Source organism: Cardiocondyla obscurior, linkage group LG16 (genome assembly GCF_019399895.1).
Source record: "Cardiocondyla obscurior isolate alpha-2009 linkage group LG16, Cobs3.1, whole genome shotgun sequence".
Lineage (NCBI taxonomy): Eukaryota > Metazoa > Arthropoda > Insecta > Hymenoptera > Formicidae > Cardiocondyla > Cardiocondyla obscurior.
Window position 1 is genome coordinate 3,430,941 of NC_091879.1, and position 16,044 is coordinate 3,446,984.

Sequence of the window (16,044 nt, forward strand, 5' to 3'; positions counted from 1 at the left end):
CCTTCCAAGAGGGAATATCCAAAGGATCTTCACCTCCCCCCCCCTCTTACTTCCTTCGTCCACGACCTTTCTTACGGCCTTTAATTACCGATTTAATTAGTTGGACGATACTCTATCGCGGGATTGTCAATTAACTGATTTTAATTTCAATTCCCAGGTTTAACCTCGACATTGCGGGTGACAATGCTCGAACAATTAATATTTTAATAACACATCCCTCTCGCAACGGCGAACTTATCTCCCAGAAATTGAATTAATAGAGATGTGCCGAGATATTTTTCCTAGTCAAGATCGTGCGCGTCACTAATGCGGCGGTCTTTAATTTCGCGCAAGAATCCCGAGTGCATGGAAAAAAAATAGATCTCGCGTCTAAAATTAAAATAAAAAATATAAATTAATAATTAAATAAAAAAATTATAATAAATAAATATAAATAAAATGGTCATTACGTTTGTTTGCAATATACTGTAGCGGAGTTTTAAACGCGCGAATAATATGCGCGAGAGCATCTAAAAACCGTCGTCTAAAATACGCTGAAATGATACATATATTATGCATCCCACGATAAAATATGAATTTATGCGCGCGTTGAGGCGACCTGGCAATTCCGGCGAATGTTCGTGTTTCTGTTTTCTTGGCGTAACACATGGTTTCTCTGCTTGTTCTGAATTTTCGTAACCGACGCGCTTCGAAGAAATATTTTCCGCAATGCGTTACCAATTGGCAAATGTAGGTACATCACGTTTTATCAAATTTTTTTTTTTTTTAATATTTACCGCTACAATCAGTAATATTAAATAATTCAAATATAAATTACATTTTAAAACGCAATCAGTAAATTTTATTTTCGTAATTTTTATTACAAATTATGTAAATATAATACAGCTCGATACATATTCAAGCACAATTCTTTCACATGGATCCCACCGTATTTTATGCATTTTTTTTAACTATATATTGAATATTCCCGAATGTCAATCTGCCTGTAATTTTGTAAAAAAAAAAATTCTGCTCTCTTGAGAAAAATTAGTCGTCGATATTTCCGGAATGTATATCCCTCGACAAGTATGCCGTCTTGAATATCAATTTGTCACGGCCGCGCGCACGTAATATACAAATATTTTCGAACATGTTCTGCTTGCGTGATATTCCCGCAAGTGTTTCGAGAAAGGAAATCGTTCAAAGTCCTTTTAAAAAGTATTGCAGCTACAAAGAAAAAAAAAAAAAAAATGTGATCACACATTTATGCTACCAGTTAAGGGTTAAAAGTCGGCTTTGGGGAGCAACGAGATTTGATTACAAGCCGCGAATGCCGGTCGCCGACGACGATTACGAGCGGGAAAAGTACCGCGGGAGGCGAGGATCATCGCGCTTTACTAGGAAAGGCACTAACTCCCGGACCAAAACTGGTCCGCCGGTATTAAGAAGCGACGCTGGTCGCCGTTAAAATTTATATATTCTTCCTGAGTCCGACCGCGAGCCACTCGTAACGGAGCTCTCAAACCGTTGCCGCGTTCTCATCTCTTTCGGAGCAAAAGACGTGCCGCAAAGCGGTTTAATTGGCGATCGTGTCGGGCCGTACTCGGACGAAAAATTAGAGCTCCCGTAATACATAATGTATTATTTTTTAGTGGCGCCAGAATGGGAGAAAAAACCCCGTAAAAGGCAACGTAAGAATTTATCTCGCGAACGAAAATAATCAATTGATGAGAACGTTCGCGAGGAAATTTTGTTGTAAGAGACTGCTGTGTATTTAAATATTTATTAATTTTTTTATTATAAAGTGTAAAAAGCGATAAATTAAAAAAAAAAAAGGCTAAAGAAAATGTATCTTGCAGACAATGTTCAAATTAGTGTTGCATCAGTCAAGCTTTAACGAGCTCGCGTTAAAATCGACAGCAAACACGCGCTTTTCACGGCAATAAAACTAGGAATTATCGCGTGTCGTGTGGGAATGAAAAATTTCGGGCGTATGTATTCTACAATATTCCGGACGTGTCACCGTTTAACTTTCACCATTAACTGTCGTTCTCTACTTTCAGCGATATCTCGGATCGTGCCATTGCAAACTGAATGAATGGTAGCGATTAAATGACGACGCGTTAACGACGTTGCGTACTTTTTTTTCCCCTCCCTCTCTCCTCGCACGTGGGAATAAATACACGCTCGATAACGGGATCATCAATTTTCCCGCTAAGCAGCATTCGAATTTACTTTTTGCGCCGTGCGCTTCGTTGATTTTATTATTAATAAGACAGTTTAACGTTGTTTGTCGCGCGAACGATTTTATATTCTCGATCGCGACTCGCTTGCAACGCGACGAGTCCCGACACGCCGCGCACTGAGAGTCACTGGCTCAAAGCGTCAGATACCGGTGCATTCACCTTATGAAAGTCATTAATCTTGAGGGACGCAGAGCCGGGGCAATTAACAGGGCGGAATCAGGGAATGGCTAAGGTAGATACTGATTCCGATCGATTTCGGTTAAGTCCGGTGGGAGGAGGGAAGGTGGGAACGTCGCGCCGCTGCCGGCGAGTTCCGAGCTATCGATTCCGGACGTGCGTTCGTTCCCGCGAATTTGGCGTGCCGGCCGACAAACGCCGACCGGTCCATCGATCCCGCAAATCCAGCTGCGAGATCGACTTGCGCGTTTGCACGCGCTAAGCCTACGAGATACGATCATCTTCCTGTCCACAAATCTCCTAAGACCCCCGTCGGTGGCGCGCCCGCCACCCCTGGACCTTTCGCCAGCTGCGTGCTCGGGGGTGCACCTGATGCGCCAGTGCACTCGATCGCGACCCCACGTTTCGTCGCGGCGGCGTTTAAAGACGCTTTTGCCCGAATTAACGGCCCCGGGTATTAAAGTCGTACCGCGCAACGGCCGCGGGACGCCGCGGCTACGAATAAAGTAACGTTAATTTAATTAAAATAATTCAGTCGCAATAACCTCATAAATTTTAATGATTGTGATGAATCGAACTAAATTGCAATCAATATAATTAAATTAAAATTACTCTTGCCGAAATTGCTCCGATCAAATTACCTGTTATTATTATTTTTTCATTACGCGACTCGCCGAAAATTACCGATGCAACTAGACGCTATTTAACGAAAATTAATTATGCATTTCGGGATCTGATTATCGACGCGAGCAGGTCGTTCTTCGCGTTAATTACGCTCTCATTCGTTCCCGTCCTCGATCCCGGGGGATATTCGCACCGCGTTGTAAGTTCTCGAAAATATATTTTTCATTCCCGGGGCGCAAAATTCGATTCCCGCCGATTCCTCCTAGTTTAAACGAGGCGAGGGCACGATCTCGCATACTTTCCCGTGGAGACGCGCGACTTAATTACACGGCTAACTGTACTCGCACATAGAAGCGTCATTCTCATTAACCCTTTCGGTTCTCATTGCCTCGGCAAGTCGGATCCTTGATTTATTTTTTTATTTTTTTTTTTTCCGGGATATTGCGCGCGGACGAAACGACGACGGGATGTTTCGCGGATGCAAAACGCGAAAGGGTCAAAGTTAATGACTACCGCGGTAATGAAGATGGCTGGTAGGCCTACCTTGGTCGAATACAAGGCAGCGGGTGGTCTTGGCAGCGAGTCCCGGGGGCAGAGCGAACCTGTAGGCCGGGCCCGGCGACAGCCCCAGCCCCAGACCGAGCGCCTCCGCGCCGCATCGGCCCCCGAACACAGGCCCCACTAGAATCACCCATGTAACAGTAGTCATCAGTCATCGTCATCATCAAAGCACGTAGCACAAAAAAAAAGTAATAATCAATTAGCAAGAGTTTGGTCATGCAAGGCACCCGACGACACTTTCGGGCCGGCGATACCGAAAAGTCGGTATTTCTCGCCGAAGCCTGAAAATCCCGAGAGGTCCCTTCGCTCAGATATAATTACATTTAATTAGCGGAGACTTTAACAAGACGTTTCAAAAGCTTATATTCGAATAGATATATTTAAGGTACCACAGTATACGAGATCGTTTGTTAAACTAACATGGCTTAGTAGATTAATCAGCGGTAATCGATAAAAAGTAAGACACAAGTCGTGCAATATAAAGAGAGAGAATTGGAGAACGCAATTAAAAACAAAAACGTGGTATAAAAATTACTTTGCGACTGCGTCGACTTTAGTGGAAAATCTTATCACGACATGCATTAATCTGCAAATGTATTTAGTAAATTTTTCGAGCAGGATTAGATTAGGCTCTTTCCGAAACTGCCGATACGGGATTGCCTTAATTATTATAATAAATTAAAATTGATAATTATTTAAACGAATTTTCATCAGCTATATATATATAAATTTTTTTTCTATTCGCAATGTTTCCGGCACTTACGAATTTTCAATTGTCGCTTACTAAGACTCGCGAAAAGTTCATAAAGCTTTCCGCTCGTTTCGATTCAATTACGCCGTCGTGCTCGTACGGCTCGCAGATCCCTAAATATACGTAGCGAATTAGCGAGCAGGATCAAAAGGTGGAGCAATATGCCCTCAAAGGCCCTCGTCGTTTTGCCTCCCAGTGGCTTTATTATGATCCCATATAGATATTACGCGTTGTCATTACGAGATAAGTTCCCGAAGGAGTTTATTGCTTTTTAGTATACATTCAGCACGTGCCGGGCTGTCGACCGACGGACTCTCCCTTTAATTCCTCGTGCAATCGCCTACATTCCTGCCCTCTCCTTCTTCGCCGATCGAAATTCATATCTGAACGGGCTCGACATTTGAATACTCTATTAAAAAAAAATTTTTAATCCTGCCTCGGCAGAGCAATCACGGAGTAAGAATCATTTTTTATTTAATATTCAGCATATAACATTTTTTATAACGCGTTGAATCGTGTAGAGGTGAGAAAGAAAGAGAGAGAGAGAGAGAAAGAAACGGGCAGGTAGCTGGGGAGGAAGGGGGGAAGGGGGAGGGTGAGCGGCGTACGTGCCGCGCGCGAGCTACGTTCCCCCACTACTCCCACTCTCGCTCTATCCTTCTCCAGCGGTCGAACGAAGCGTACGTACGGAGCACGTGCTCCGTACGTATTAAAGATCTACGCAAATTCGACGGGCCAAGTGCACATAATCAGGCGTGGACAACCTTCCCGCAATAACTGTGCGTACCGGCGGCTACATATATTCGATATAAAGTAAGTGGAAACCACGTGCATACGCGTACATTAAATTCACGTCTCGTTGCCGTAAACGAAGCGTCGATAAGTACAGTCGGGCTCGAGGGAAGAGGTTTTGATCGACCAGTCCGCGATAGATTCGGGAGATATATATTCGTAACGTAGAAATGTGAGGCCTGAGAATCTCTGTTAACATATTTTTATAGCTGCGTGACCGAGAGTAGAGGTCGGTCGAGCGCGCGGCGTACACATCTCGCGCGGTTATCACGTAAAACGTAGATATGTGCCGGCCGATCGGCTGCCGCGTGTAAGTAAATATATTAGCTGATGCGAACAGATCTTCGCAATCGATAAAGTGCATGTGTAGGGTATTTGTGAAGCGAATACTTCGCAGGGAATAGTTATAATTACTTGTAACGCAACACGATTAATTTTTTCCATTTTTACTAACCAAATAAAATTTTTTTTGCTTCAGATAAAAATTCCGAGGAGGACTTTTATCAAAGGAGCATTAATCTGACATCCCCAATAAGAGTGCCCAGTACTGAGAGGAGGAGGAGGCCTAGGAAAGGCATCGAGCATCGGCGGAGCAACCCAGTGGTAAGGATCAATTTTCTTTTATCTTTGCCGATTTTTAAATTTAATTTTGTATTATTAAATTGAAAAAATCAGAAGCGCGTGTAATTTTATTTTTTTTCTAAGTAATAAATTGAGATCTCTACAAGTTAATTTTTTTAATTTTTTGTTACAGATCATCTTAGCAACACTCCGCCGCCTGCAATCTGTAAGTCGCATGTTTCCTTTTTGTAAATTTTAGTCATATTCATTTCGGGTGGGAAATCAATTCTATATTACCCGCGGCACAATTATGTTAGTACACGATATAAAATAAATAATTAATAAAATAAAAAATTAATACACCGCGTCGGTAACCTAAAATAAAACTTTTAAAACGATATAGGTGAATTAAAAAAAATATTTGATTAACTATATATTTTGTTTTAATATTAATTTCACATGTCAACGTAAATTACATACATTTGTATGGAATTTACGTTGATATTATTACAGCTCAACACTTTTTTGGATTTTTATCTGAGCGAAACAAGAGTTCTGCTTAGATAAAAATCCGAAGGAGAAAAGTATCGTACGCCGAAATTAAACAAGTACGAACTGCAGCCGGTTCGTCGGTCGTTCGGGGCTGCCGATAGTTACCGGGCGTTTTTTTTACGATTCTTTTTAATGCGGGAGTGTCGAAAAATTTGTTAAGTAATTTTCGCGATTGTAACTTCACCCGGGCGCGTTCGCGAGTTACTTGTGCGCGGAAGGATGACTCGACACGTCCCATCTGAGAGGATGAGCAGGCCCAGGAGGCATCCTGCATCGGCGGAGCAACTTATAGGTAAATATAAATCTTTTCTTTTTTAGAAAATCAAAAAAAAAATTTTACCTTTTTTTTTTATTAATCTTATTAATTTACTGTCATGTGTATATTAATTTTTTTCTTTTTATGTTACAGTCACCGGCAGAATTCTTCAACTCCGCTGAAGTTCATACAAATTGGTAAGTCGCATAGTTTTTTTTCCGTAGTTTGTAATTGGGGATTCTTACAAACATAACGAGCGCTTAGCACGCGCAAGGTTTCTTCTAATAAATAAATAATATCGCGTGTAAAAAAAAAAATATTATTTTTTGTAATTTGTAATTAAAAACTTTTAAAAAACAGCGTAAGCGTAAATCTATTTAATTTAATTTAAACAATTTCGATTTAAATCCAAGCCGTACGATTCTCTTTTGTCTTTCGAAAGAACGAGATGCGCGAGAAGTGGCTTCTAGGTTCTGTTCAAATTTTTTTTTTAAAAGAGAGAGAAGGGAAAGCAACGCACAATACCCGACCCATAATCTAAATTCATGTCTGACAGAATACCGGGGCGGATAAGTACATCGAGCATAATGGTAGCGACTTAACATACTTTTTAAATTGCGCCTTTGAGATGCAGAACGGTGGCCCACTGTGCGGAGGTGGACCCCTACTTCTCTTTCTCGTTCACTTTTCGTTCTTCTGATCTTAGTAGCTTACACGCTGATTAAGACACCCGATACAATTAGGCGGTGAAGAGAACCTCAAAAGACGCGCGTGAGAGGAAGCCGGCATCCTTTGCATGCTCACGAACCAGAGATGTGTAACGGGTGTTCGCGGACGATTACTATTTATTTTATCAAACGTAAAAAAAAAGAAAAAAAAATTAATACAAGTATAGGTTTCTTTTCCTTTACCATAAAATTAATTTTCATTAAATATAAAAAATTAAATTTTCTTAAACGACTATCATTAAATTTGCCAATAAAAAAAAAGATAAAGTTTAAAAGATTAGTTTTTCGATGGACTTTCAAACATTAATGCCATCTTACGTATCGGATTTTTCTCCAAATCAATCTCTTCACGAGAGTGAGTTGAACTTTCAATATCACGCGCGTAGAAATCGCTCTGTTAGGATATATCGAAAGGGTTAACGCCAAAACGTTAATTCCGCGCGTTTAGTCGAGCTCGTCAAATAAACGAACGACGACGAGCAGCTGTGGGTTTCTACGTCACAAACGATGACGGACCAGCGGGCACCTCGAAAAAGGTGACGCGCGTCATTCCACGCCGATCGATCGTCATTCGGTTGCGCGTACGCGAAATGATCGCGCCCGATGATCCGCGTTGACGGCTGGAAAAACTTGCACGCACGTCGAGCACGGTGCAGCATGATCGAGTATTATCCGTCGCGTTCACGTCGCTTTTGGAAAATCATGTAATTTCGACGAGTTCATAATAGAAGTCTTGCAAACGAGTGATTGGAAAATGGTGAAAATTTATGAACTGCCGTACAGTCGCAGTTGACGAGCGTAACGTAAAGTATGTTAGGCCCTTGGGAGAGAAATTAAGAAATATATCTTCGCCGAGGCGACGATCTGATTATTTCTACGAATTTATTATTAAAAAAAAATATTAAACAACCCCTAATCATGTTGCCCGCTTAAATTTTGCCAATTAACACGTTTAAACCCTACATTTTTAATTAACACCAAATTAATATTTTATCATTATATTGATTAGCATTAAAATTTTAAATCCAATAACGGTACGATTAATATTTGTTAATTAATTAATATTTTTGGACCAATAGTAATTAAGAGCAATTATAAAAATGTTTAAAAATATAATAAATTATATTACTTGTTTTTAAAAAATATATATACATATATAAAAAAAAGGTATTTTAGAATGCGGACACCCCGTAGACGTAGTCAGGTGTATAGCGCGACGAATCGGCTCGTTTAAGCCGCGAGAGTCAGGTCGGCGATGAAAGCCGTGGACTTTGTTAACGTTAATCCTCGCGCAAGACTACCGTGCATGCTCGGCTTCGCAGCCGGCGAGGTTCGTCTCGCCAATTACAAGCGTGAAAACGGTCGTCTCGAAACTAATCGGGAATCAGCGTCGCCCATCGCCTACAGTGCGTCATTAGCGCCTTCACTTACTGCCGACGAACGTTTTATTCCCTCGTTACGAGGTCGCGTGATTTCTCGGAGCACTTTGCTGATAAAGCGGCATTATATACAAATTAATCAGGTACATTCCGGGACGTCGTAAAAATGTTTGTCTAATAAAAGAGCCCAGTTTTTCGACTAATCCTGCGTGAAAAGGGAACATTGCGCTACTCACACGTAGTATAAAAAAAAAAAAATCTTAACATTATGAAACTCGACGCGTTCCGGGAGCTTTGCGGCTTTGAGATCTCGCATCTGAAGGGTGCATTTGGCGAGCATGTAACGTCTGTTTGCGCGACTGAATATGGTTAGGTGTCGTGGTCAAGTCCGACTGGGACCGAAGTGTCTCTCGTCGCCTGTCTATCCGGTGAATCGACGTCGATCGAAAACGACGGGGGCCGCGCATGAATGAAGAAGCGAGGATCCGGAGAACTGCCGTACATGGCGCGCGAGACGAGCTCGGGAACCGCGCGGATCACCGGTAGATCGAATCGTCGCAGCTGACAGTGCGATCCTTGCGATCTTAATCTGGCCGGCTCGCAAAGAAGGGAGAGGCGGCTGGAAGAGAGCTGGGGAGAAAAAAAGAAAAAAAAAATCGTGGGGCATCGCGACAAACGGGCGAACCGGAATCCGTCTGTCGGTCGGCCGACCGGATCAAAACACCCTGAATAATTCATCGAGATCGGGCGCAGGGCTCGTCGACGAGCGGTCGCCCTGCGCTGTTTACGGTGCACGTCGAGAGCGCCCTTTTCCGTCGACGCGATCACTGAGCAACGGTGAAAACGAGTTCGCACGCTGCTTCCGGCAATTATATCTCGGACGAAGGAGAAAAAGCGCGCGAGCCGCGGCTTCGGCGCGACGGCAAGATAAATCGTTCCGTAATAAATGAACGCAAGAACCGAGTCGATACCTTCGTACGTTTTAATAATTATTTAGAAGCGAAATAATCGCGGCTAGTATTTATTTTTACACTCACGGTGATCGGGATCCACTTTATGCGAGCGGGTAATAAAAACTTATCTCGAGATGCATAAAAGCACGCGTCCCCGACCAAGTAGTTGCGAAAAAAGAGGAAAATGAGGAGGGTAAGGAGAGCGAGAAGACTCGGGGACTGAAATGGGAGAGAGTGGATTGGGTTGCAGCGAGTTAACCGGCTCAGTACTCGGCGTGAGATCCTGTTAGACAACGATGTCAAACTGACGATATGACGCGAGATGAGCTAAGAAAACCGAGGAGAATCGCGAAAGAGTATCTATCAAGCCGTAATTGCGATTATCAAAGATAAAGTTTAAAAAATTCGCGACGACACAACGCGAGACAATCGAGCGTAAAAAATCGATAAGAAACATAATTTTTAAAACAAAAAAAAATTCTTTTTAATTTAATAAAATATACGATGGCATAATGTAGTAATATTCCTTTGTACGGTCATATTGCATTTTAAAATTTGCGCGTTAATTTATTTTTTAATAATATTATTTATTATTTAAAAAAATATATAAAAGCATGCGCCTTAAAAATTGCATCGATATGAATATTAATTAAATCCCTTTGAAGATTCGATTATAATAAATAATGCTAAGAAATTACGCGGCATGCGATACTCTAAATCGCATGTATGCCATTACGTGATGTAAAAAAAAAAGGGGGGGAAAACAAAAAGATAAAAATTCGCAGTTGAGAAACGAAAAGGGGAGGAGAGGAGAAAACGGAAAGATCGAGACGGAGAGACAGGCGGTAGGGAGCCACGGCGCGATAATCGACATCGATTTCCAGTGTAACAGCCGGCGTGTATCGATTGTGGAAAGACTAATGGCTAACGCGGTTAACCGTATTATCCCGCAGCGGAAGTCCACCGATTGAAACGGGAACATAAATAGCACCGAGTCTCGAATCGTCCAATACGATATTAGTTTAATAATCGACAGGATGACGATTTTCTAAATAACTCGATCCGTGGGTGTCGAAAGGCAATATAAATAAATTCATCTGGCGAAATGCGCTGCGCGCGAGAACGTAAAAAGAAAAAGAGAAAAAAGATATATGCGTAATAAAAATATAAATTGTAACGGGCGGCGGGAAATGCGACGAATTTTATCCACGTCCTTTCTTACGTTAAAGAAATATACGGCTGAAAATAACATACAAAATGCAGATCGCGCAAGACATTTTTGTAATGCAATATCCGTGAATGGATTTTATTTTCGGCCGCGGAAAGCGGCGATATAAGTTTATTACGACGCGAAAGTATTAATTTCTCATTAATAAATCAAATTATACGATCTCATCGCCCGATAATTCAATGCGAGCTTCCGATGGGAGACTATTATCGCAAACGGTTGCCAAATGCCTTCCTAGTCCGTCTCCTGTATTTTTAAAATCGCGGCGCCGCGATTGACCCTCTCGTAAACTCGTTCTTCCGTAGTCTTTATTAATTTTACAACTTTCCGCGAAAGGGACAGTCGGGGACTGATGTAGTCGCGCATAGTTCACCGTCGATCCTTCCTCGTCGCTCGCCACGTCCGGTCGGCGAGGTTTATACGCTCCTCTCGGCGAGGAATCTCGAAATTTTTCGCCGTCCCGCCGCGCTTCGGTGCCGGATCCGTCAATCGAGCGAGAGACCCCGGCGAGAGAGCGTCCCAAAGTTTCTCAGGGCGTTCAAGTTTCACGGTGGTTGATATTTCATACAGACCGGGTAACGGAGTACCCCGTTGTCGTTCACCGTCCTCCACCATGCGGCGTCACCTATATAACGCTTTCCCCGTTATTACGCTTCCCCGACCTATGTATGTACACCCCATTGAGTAAAGTGCGGTTTAGCATCCGGCTTGCGCAATACGGCGTGGCTTCCCTCTCAGCATCCTCTCAGAACGAGATACTCTCGGGGTGCAAACTTCGCGGCGGCGTAAAAAAAAAAATAAAAAAAAAAAAACGTTGATCTCCACGAGTAAACTTCTCAAAATTTGAGCCGTAAGCTGTCGGTATTCGGAATCTCTAGGATCGCCGCACGGACGACGGTAGGATTCGAAAGTCGCGGACGCGCACGAGGGAAATACGGTTCTTTTATTTCGCGCTCCTGACGTCACCCACCGAGATGAATACAGAAGCGAAGGAACAGGGGGACCGCGAGAATGCGGCTCGCGCGGGCCGCGCATCATTTATTTAATTACATCGGATTTGCGCGTGTCTAAGGTTCTCACGGCGAAAGACAATAAGGACATTCATTCGTGTCTCCGCGCCGGGGACAGCGGTTTCTCTTAAGTCTTAATCGTTTGAGCGGGGAATGCGCGTTTAATGCAAAGGAGGACACAGCCCGCCAGTGTTCCACTTCGCCTGTATTTTCTTGGCCCTGCCGCGCGCCAACACCGGCGTCGGCTGTTTTACGATCTGTCCCCGGCTCTCTTCCCCGCGAGTTCTTCAAGATCCCGGCGTGATCTAGCGGCCTTTCCTCCGGCTGACGCTAATAGCGCCCCGTGTTTCGCGCGATCTCTTGATCTCATTACGATTTACGCGGCCGTTGGCGGGCGGCTCTCTGACGCTTTAAATTTTAATTAACGCACCGCTAAGCGAACTGCAAGTACACCGCGCACTGTACGAACGCAGATCATAGAACGTAGGGAAATTCATAGAACGGTCTAAAATAATTTTATTCATAAAATAGAAGTTATTAGCTGTATAAACATTGTTGTTTGAAGCATCCAGTATAAAAGCGAGTTGTTTAATTGTGTACTCAATATTGGACTGGATTGCGGGCAAATCGATAAAAACCAGTATGGGAGTTTAATATTCAGGCCACGTATGCGTGTCGCGAAATTGCACGATAAACAGTCAAAAGCAATATCACGCAACAAAAACAATTGCTTTAGAATTTTCGGTTTTAAAAAGAAAGCCAATGCCGGGCCGATACGCAAGTGAGGAAAAAGCGAGCAGCGCCGGTTGCGCATATGAATCGTGTGATTAAATCTGCGAGCGATGAGATCGGGTAATCGGAGAAGAGAAGCCATATTAAGAATGCACGCAGATTATTTCCCCGCCGTGTCGAAACCCCGTACGAAATCGATATTTGGGTTAAGCATTAAAAACGCGAGTAATTTCTTTTTTTTTTTTTACATACGACGTCAATAATCTCGATTTTCTCCAATTATATCAATTTTTTATTATAAAAGTTCTGTAACGCTTGTAAAATGATATCGAAAAGGCGCATTATAGGAGAGAAACATTTTTAAACGCAGTTAAATAAAATAGAACGGCCGAGAACACGAGCGGAAAAATTTTATGAAAAATCTTTCGAAGAGATAATCGGCTAATCGAGCAAAAGGTTAGCGCGAAGTTACACGAAGCCGGATTTTATTTCTCGGCAAACTGTAAGCTCGGGCCGGGGATCGCGAAGCTCCACGGGAGAGAAAGGTACGGGGAAAATACACCCGAACGCAACGGAGAGGGTGAAACGGCCTATCGGAATTATTCCGACCAGTCATCGGGACTTATGCCGCTTATGGGATTACAACGGCATTAGCTTGTTCTCCACCGTTCTGTACGAGATCTGCGATAAAGCTGGGTTACAAGCAGCATTTCTAGCGAATCGACCTCCGGGAACTTTGCAACTATTTAGAGATCCGCACGGTAGTAGTACATTCACGTTTCCCTGGGACACGGTGCGAACGCATTTACACATGTAACGTTTCCACATGAGTTTAGATTCCTCGATTTTCAACTGCTTACGACTTTAAGATTTTTTATTTATTATTATACATTAAAAAAAAATTAACATTATGATTAATCGATCCTCTCGTTATATTCTTATTTTTTAAATATGATAAAAATCGTACAAGTGAGCGAGACTAGATGTCCTCTCATCGAGGTACCTTTAATTCGCCCTAAGACATGCACAAGTCAAAGAAGGCGTGCGCATCGAGTAAATTTACCGAACCAATTTGAAGGGGAACTGGTCTAAAGAATTCACAGGGATACCTCTAAGATATAGTAGAACAGGGGTGGGTCGTACTAGGACAGAAAAGGCAAGACGAGAATAAGAGAGAGAGAGAAAGAGAGAGAGAGACGGAAAAGAAGAGACTACTTAAAATCTCGGCGTCTACAGCGTATAAGAAATTTTTTCGACGAGCATTCCGCTCCTTTAGCGAGGATTTCCATCCGTTAGACACTTGGCTGAGCGCGCGCGCATGTATCCTTCTTTGCCCTCTCGAATAAGGGCGGCTATCTGCCGGGGGGATGCTCGCGGATCTTTTCCCTGTAATTAATTTAAGAGGGTCCGCTCGAGCTACTCCGACTACCGTGGCGTCTCGCGGATCACCGAGAAGACGAGGAGGGTTCCTCGTTTCTCGTTGCTCTCGTTCTCCACCCTCTTGACGCCGATCTTCTCCCTTTGCACGCGCCTTTGCGCTCGATGACGATCAATTCTCATCATTCTCGGAAGAAAAAAAAAAAAAAGAAAGAGAGAAAGAGAAAAAAGTAACTCTTCGGTAACAATATACCATAAAATTTATAATAAAAAATTCTTAATCCGCGGTACCGTGTCCTTTTTTTCCGTTAACGTTTATCAAATCGTTTAATCTGTAGGTCGCGTCTCCGCCGGAATTTAATACTTGTGAAAGAGAGAAAAATAATTTCCGAGTATTCCAGACGTTCGAGTCTAACGTGTTAACGATCCGCGGAATAGTGGGCGAGACTCGTAAGAAAAATGTGAGCGAGAGCTAAAGTCAGATTTATGTCCCTAATCGCTCATTAATACGGAGCTCTCGCGTGCGATCTAGCCAAGGAACTTCTCGAGATTGTAAATTCGGGAGTACAGTAGTCGCGAGTCCTCGCAGCGAAACGGTGCTAAGCCCGTTGTCGCGCCGGGCAGGGCGCGAGGACGAAGTACCGACGGGGAAGGGGAAGGAAGACGCGGATGTCGTGGACGGAGAAGAATCGGGATGCCGAGGTGCTACTACTCGAGAAAGCAGGCACGGGATAGGGGATAGGGGAGCGCGTGGTAATCCAAGATTTATCTCGTAGTCTGTGACACCGGGGCTGCTGCTTCTGTTGCTTCAAGGGCTACCGGATCTCTCTCTCTTTTTCTCTCTCTCTCTGCTTTCGCGGACTGGAGGCGTTCGCGCGCGAAGCAAAAGAAAGGCAGGGCTCCGGACTTCGAACTTGATTGCCTGCGCAAATCGTTAAGACGCGCAAACGTGAGGTTTCTTTTTTTCCTTTTTTTTCTTTTTTTTTTTTTTTTAAGTATGCGTATTAAATATGCTAGACTAGATCGCTTTCGCATGTGCATTTATAATCGCCTGTTGCAATTTGATTTGTGAAACGATACTGATTCTATTAGGCTTAATGAGAACAAATTGAAATGAGATAGTAATTAGCGATCGAATATTATATGCGATAGTTCCGGAAAATTATTCTCTCACGAGTATTTAAATCTTCGGGATTCTGACCGGGAGATATTTTTAAAATAATTAACACGTTTTTCATACAAGTGTCGTCGGTTGCAACCGTGATTCAGGGGGACGAGAAACCCGCGTGGTCGTGAGAACATTTCACAATTACATCCGCGCCGGTACATACATCCTCGGCATTATAATCTTCTGCGGAGGTGAAGAAGCGAAAAGAGAGGCGGACGAACGGGTCCGGTCGTGATAAATCGTCGCGGCCAATGGTAGCCGACCGATCTTCTCGATTAAAGTAAAATATATGGCAGCTTTAATTACGGAGAGATTTCGGAACGCGACTCCGGCCTTTTGCGAGAGCAAGTGGGCGAGAAAGTGAGACGGAAAGAAAGGGAGAAAGAGATAGGCAGAAGGGGAGGAAGGGAGAGAGAGAGAGAGAGAGAGAGGGAGATCGAGATGGAGAAGAAGCGGGGTCAGGGGAGGGGGCGACCTTTGAGATGCATTATTCATGGGGTGTGAGAAGATACGATATGATCCAATATGTGGCTCGCCCATACCTACTAACCGCCGACGAAACCCGCGAGAGAGAACGAGAGAGAGAGGGAAAGAAAGAGACGGTAGTCCTCTAAGCTGTTGAAAATTGGTCTTCGAATTTTCGCGTAATTTAGAATACCAAGGGACGCTGCCTCGCAAACTAGCGTCTGCGTGTCGTAGTAATGTGTAATCGCAACCTATGTTATCGAATTCGCCGTTGCCCCCGAAAACCGCCCGCCGTCGTCCATATGGGCCTCGTGAGTTCTGAATATTTAAAGAGATGCGCGACTCGTGTGGCTCTTAAGGAGATGCTAATACAGCCAAAAAAGCCCGCAACGCAAAAACGAAGTAAAACGGTGAAGTATGAGGTCAGACGCAATTTAAGGCTGTTAGCATTTTAATCGGCAGTCGCGAATCGTTGGTGGAAAAAAAAAACGAATTTGTTAGACGA

General features: G+C 43.3%; 1 protein-coding gene across 2 annotated transcripts in view; it reads right to left on the reverse strand.

The window, feature by feature from the left end:
• The window catches only part of LOC139108868 (E3 ubiquitin-protein ligase RNF220), a 128,614-nt gene that overhangs the window by 88,024 nt on the left and 24,546 nt on the right, over positions 1 to 16,044 (reverse strand). For both annotated transcript variants that reach the window (XM_070667509.1, XM_070667511.1), the window contains one exon: positions 3,570 to 3,707. In XM_070667509.1, the coding sequence (XP_070523610.1) occupies positions 3,570 to 3,707 (138 nt within the window). The remainder of the gene's footprint in view (positions 1 to 3,569; positions 3,708 to 16,044) is intronic.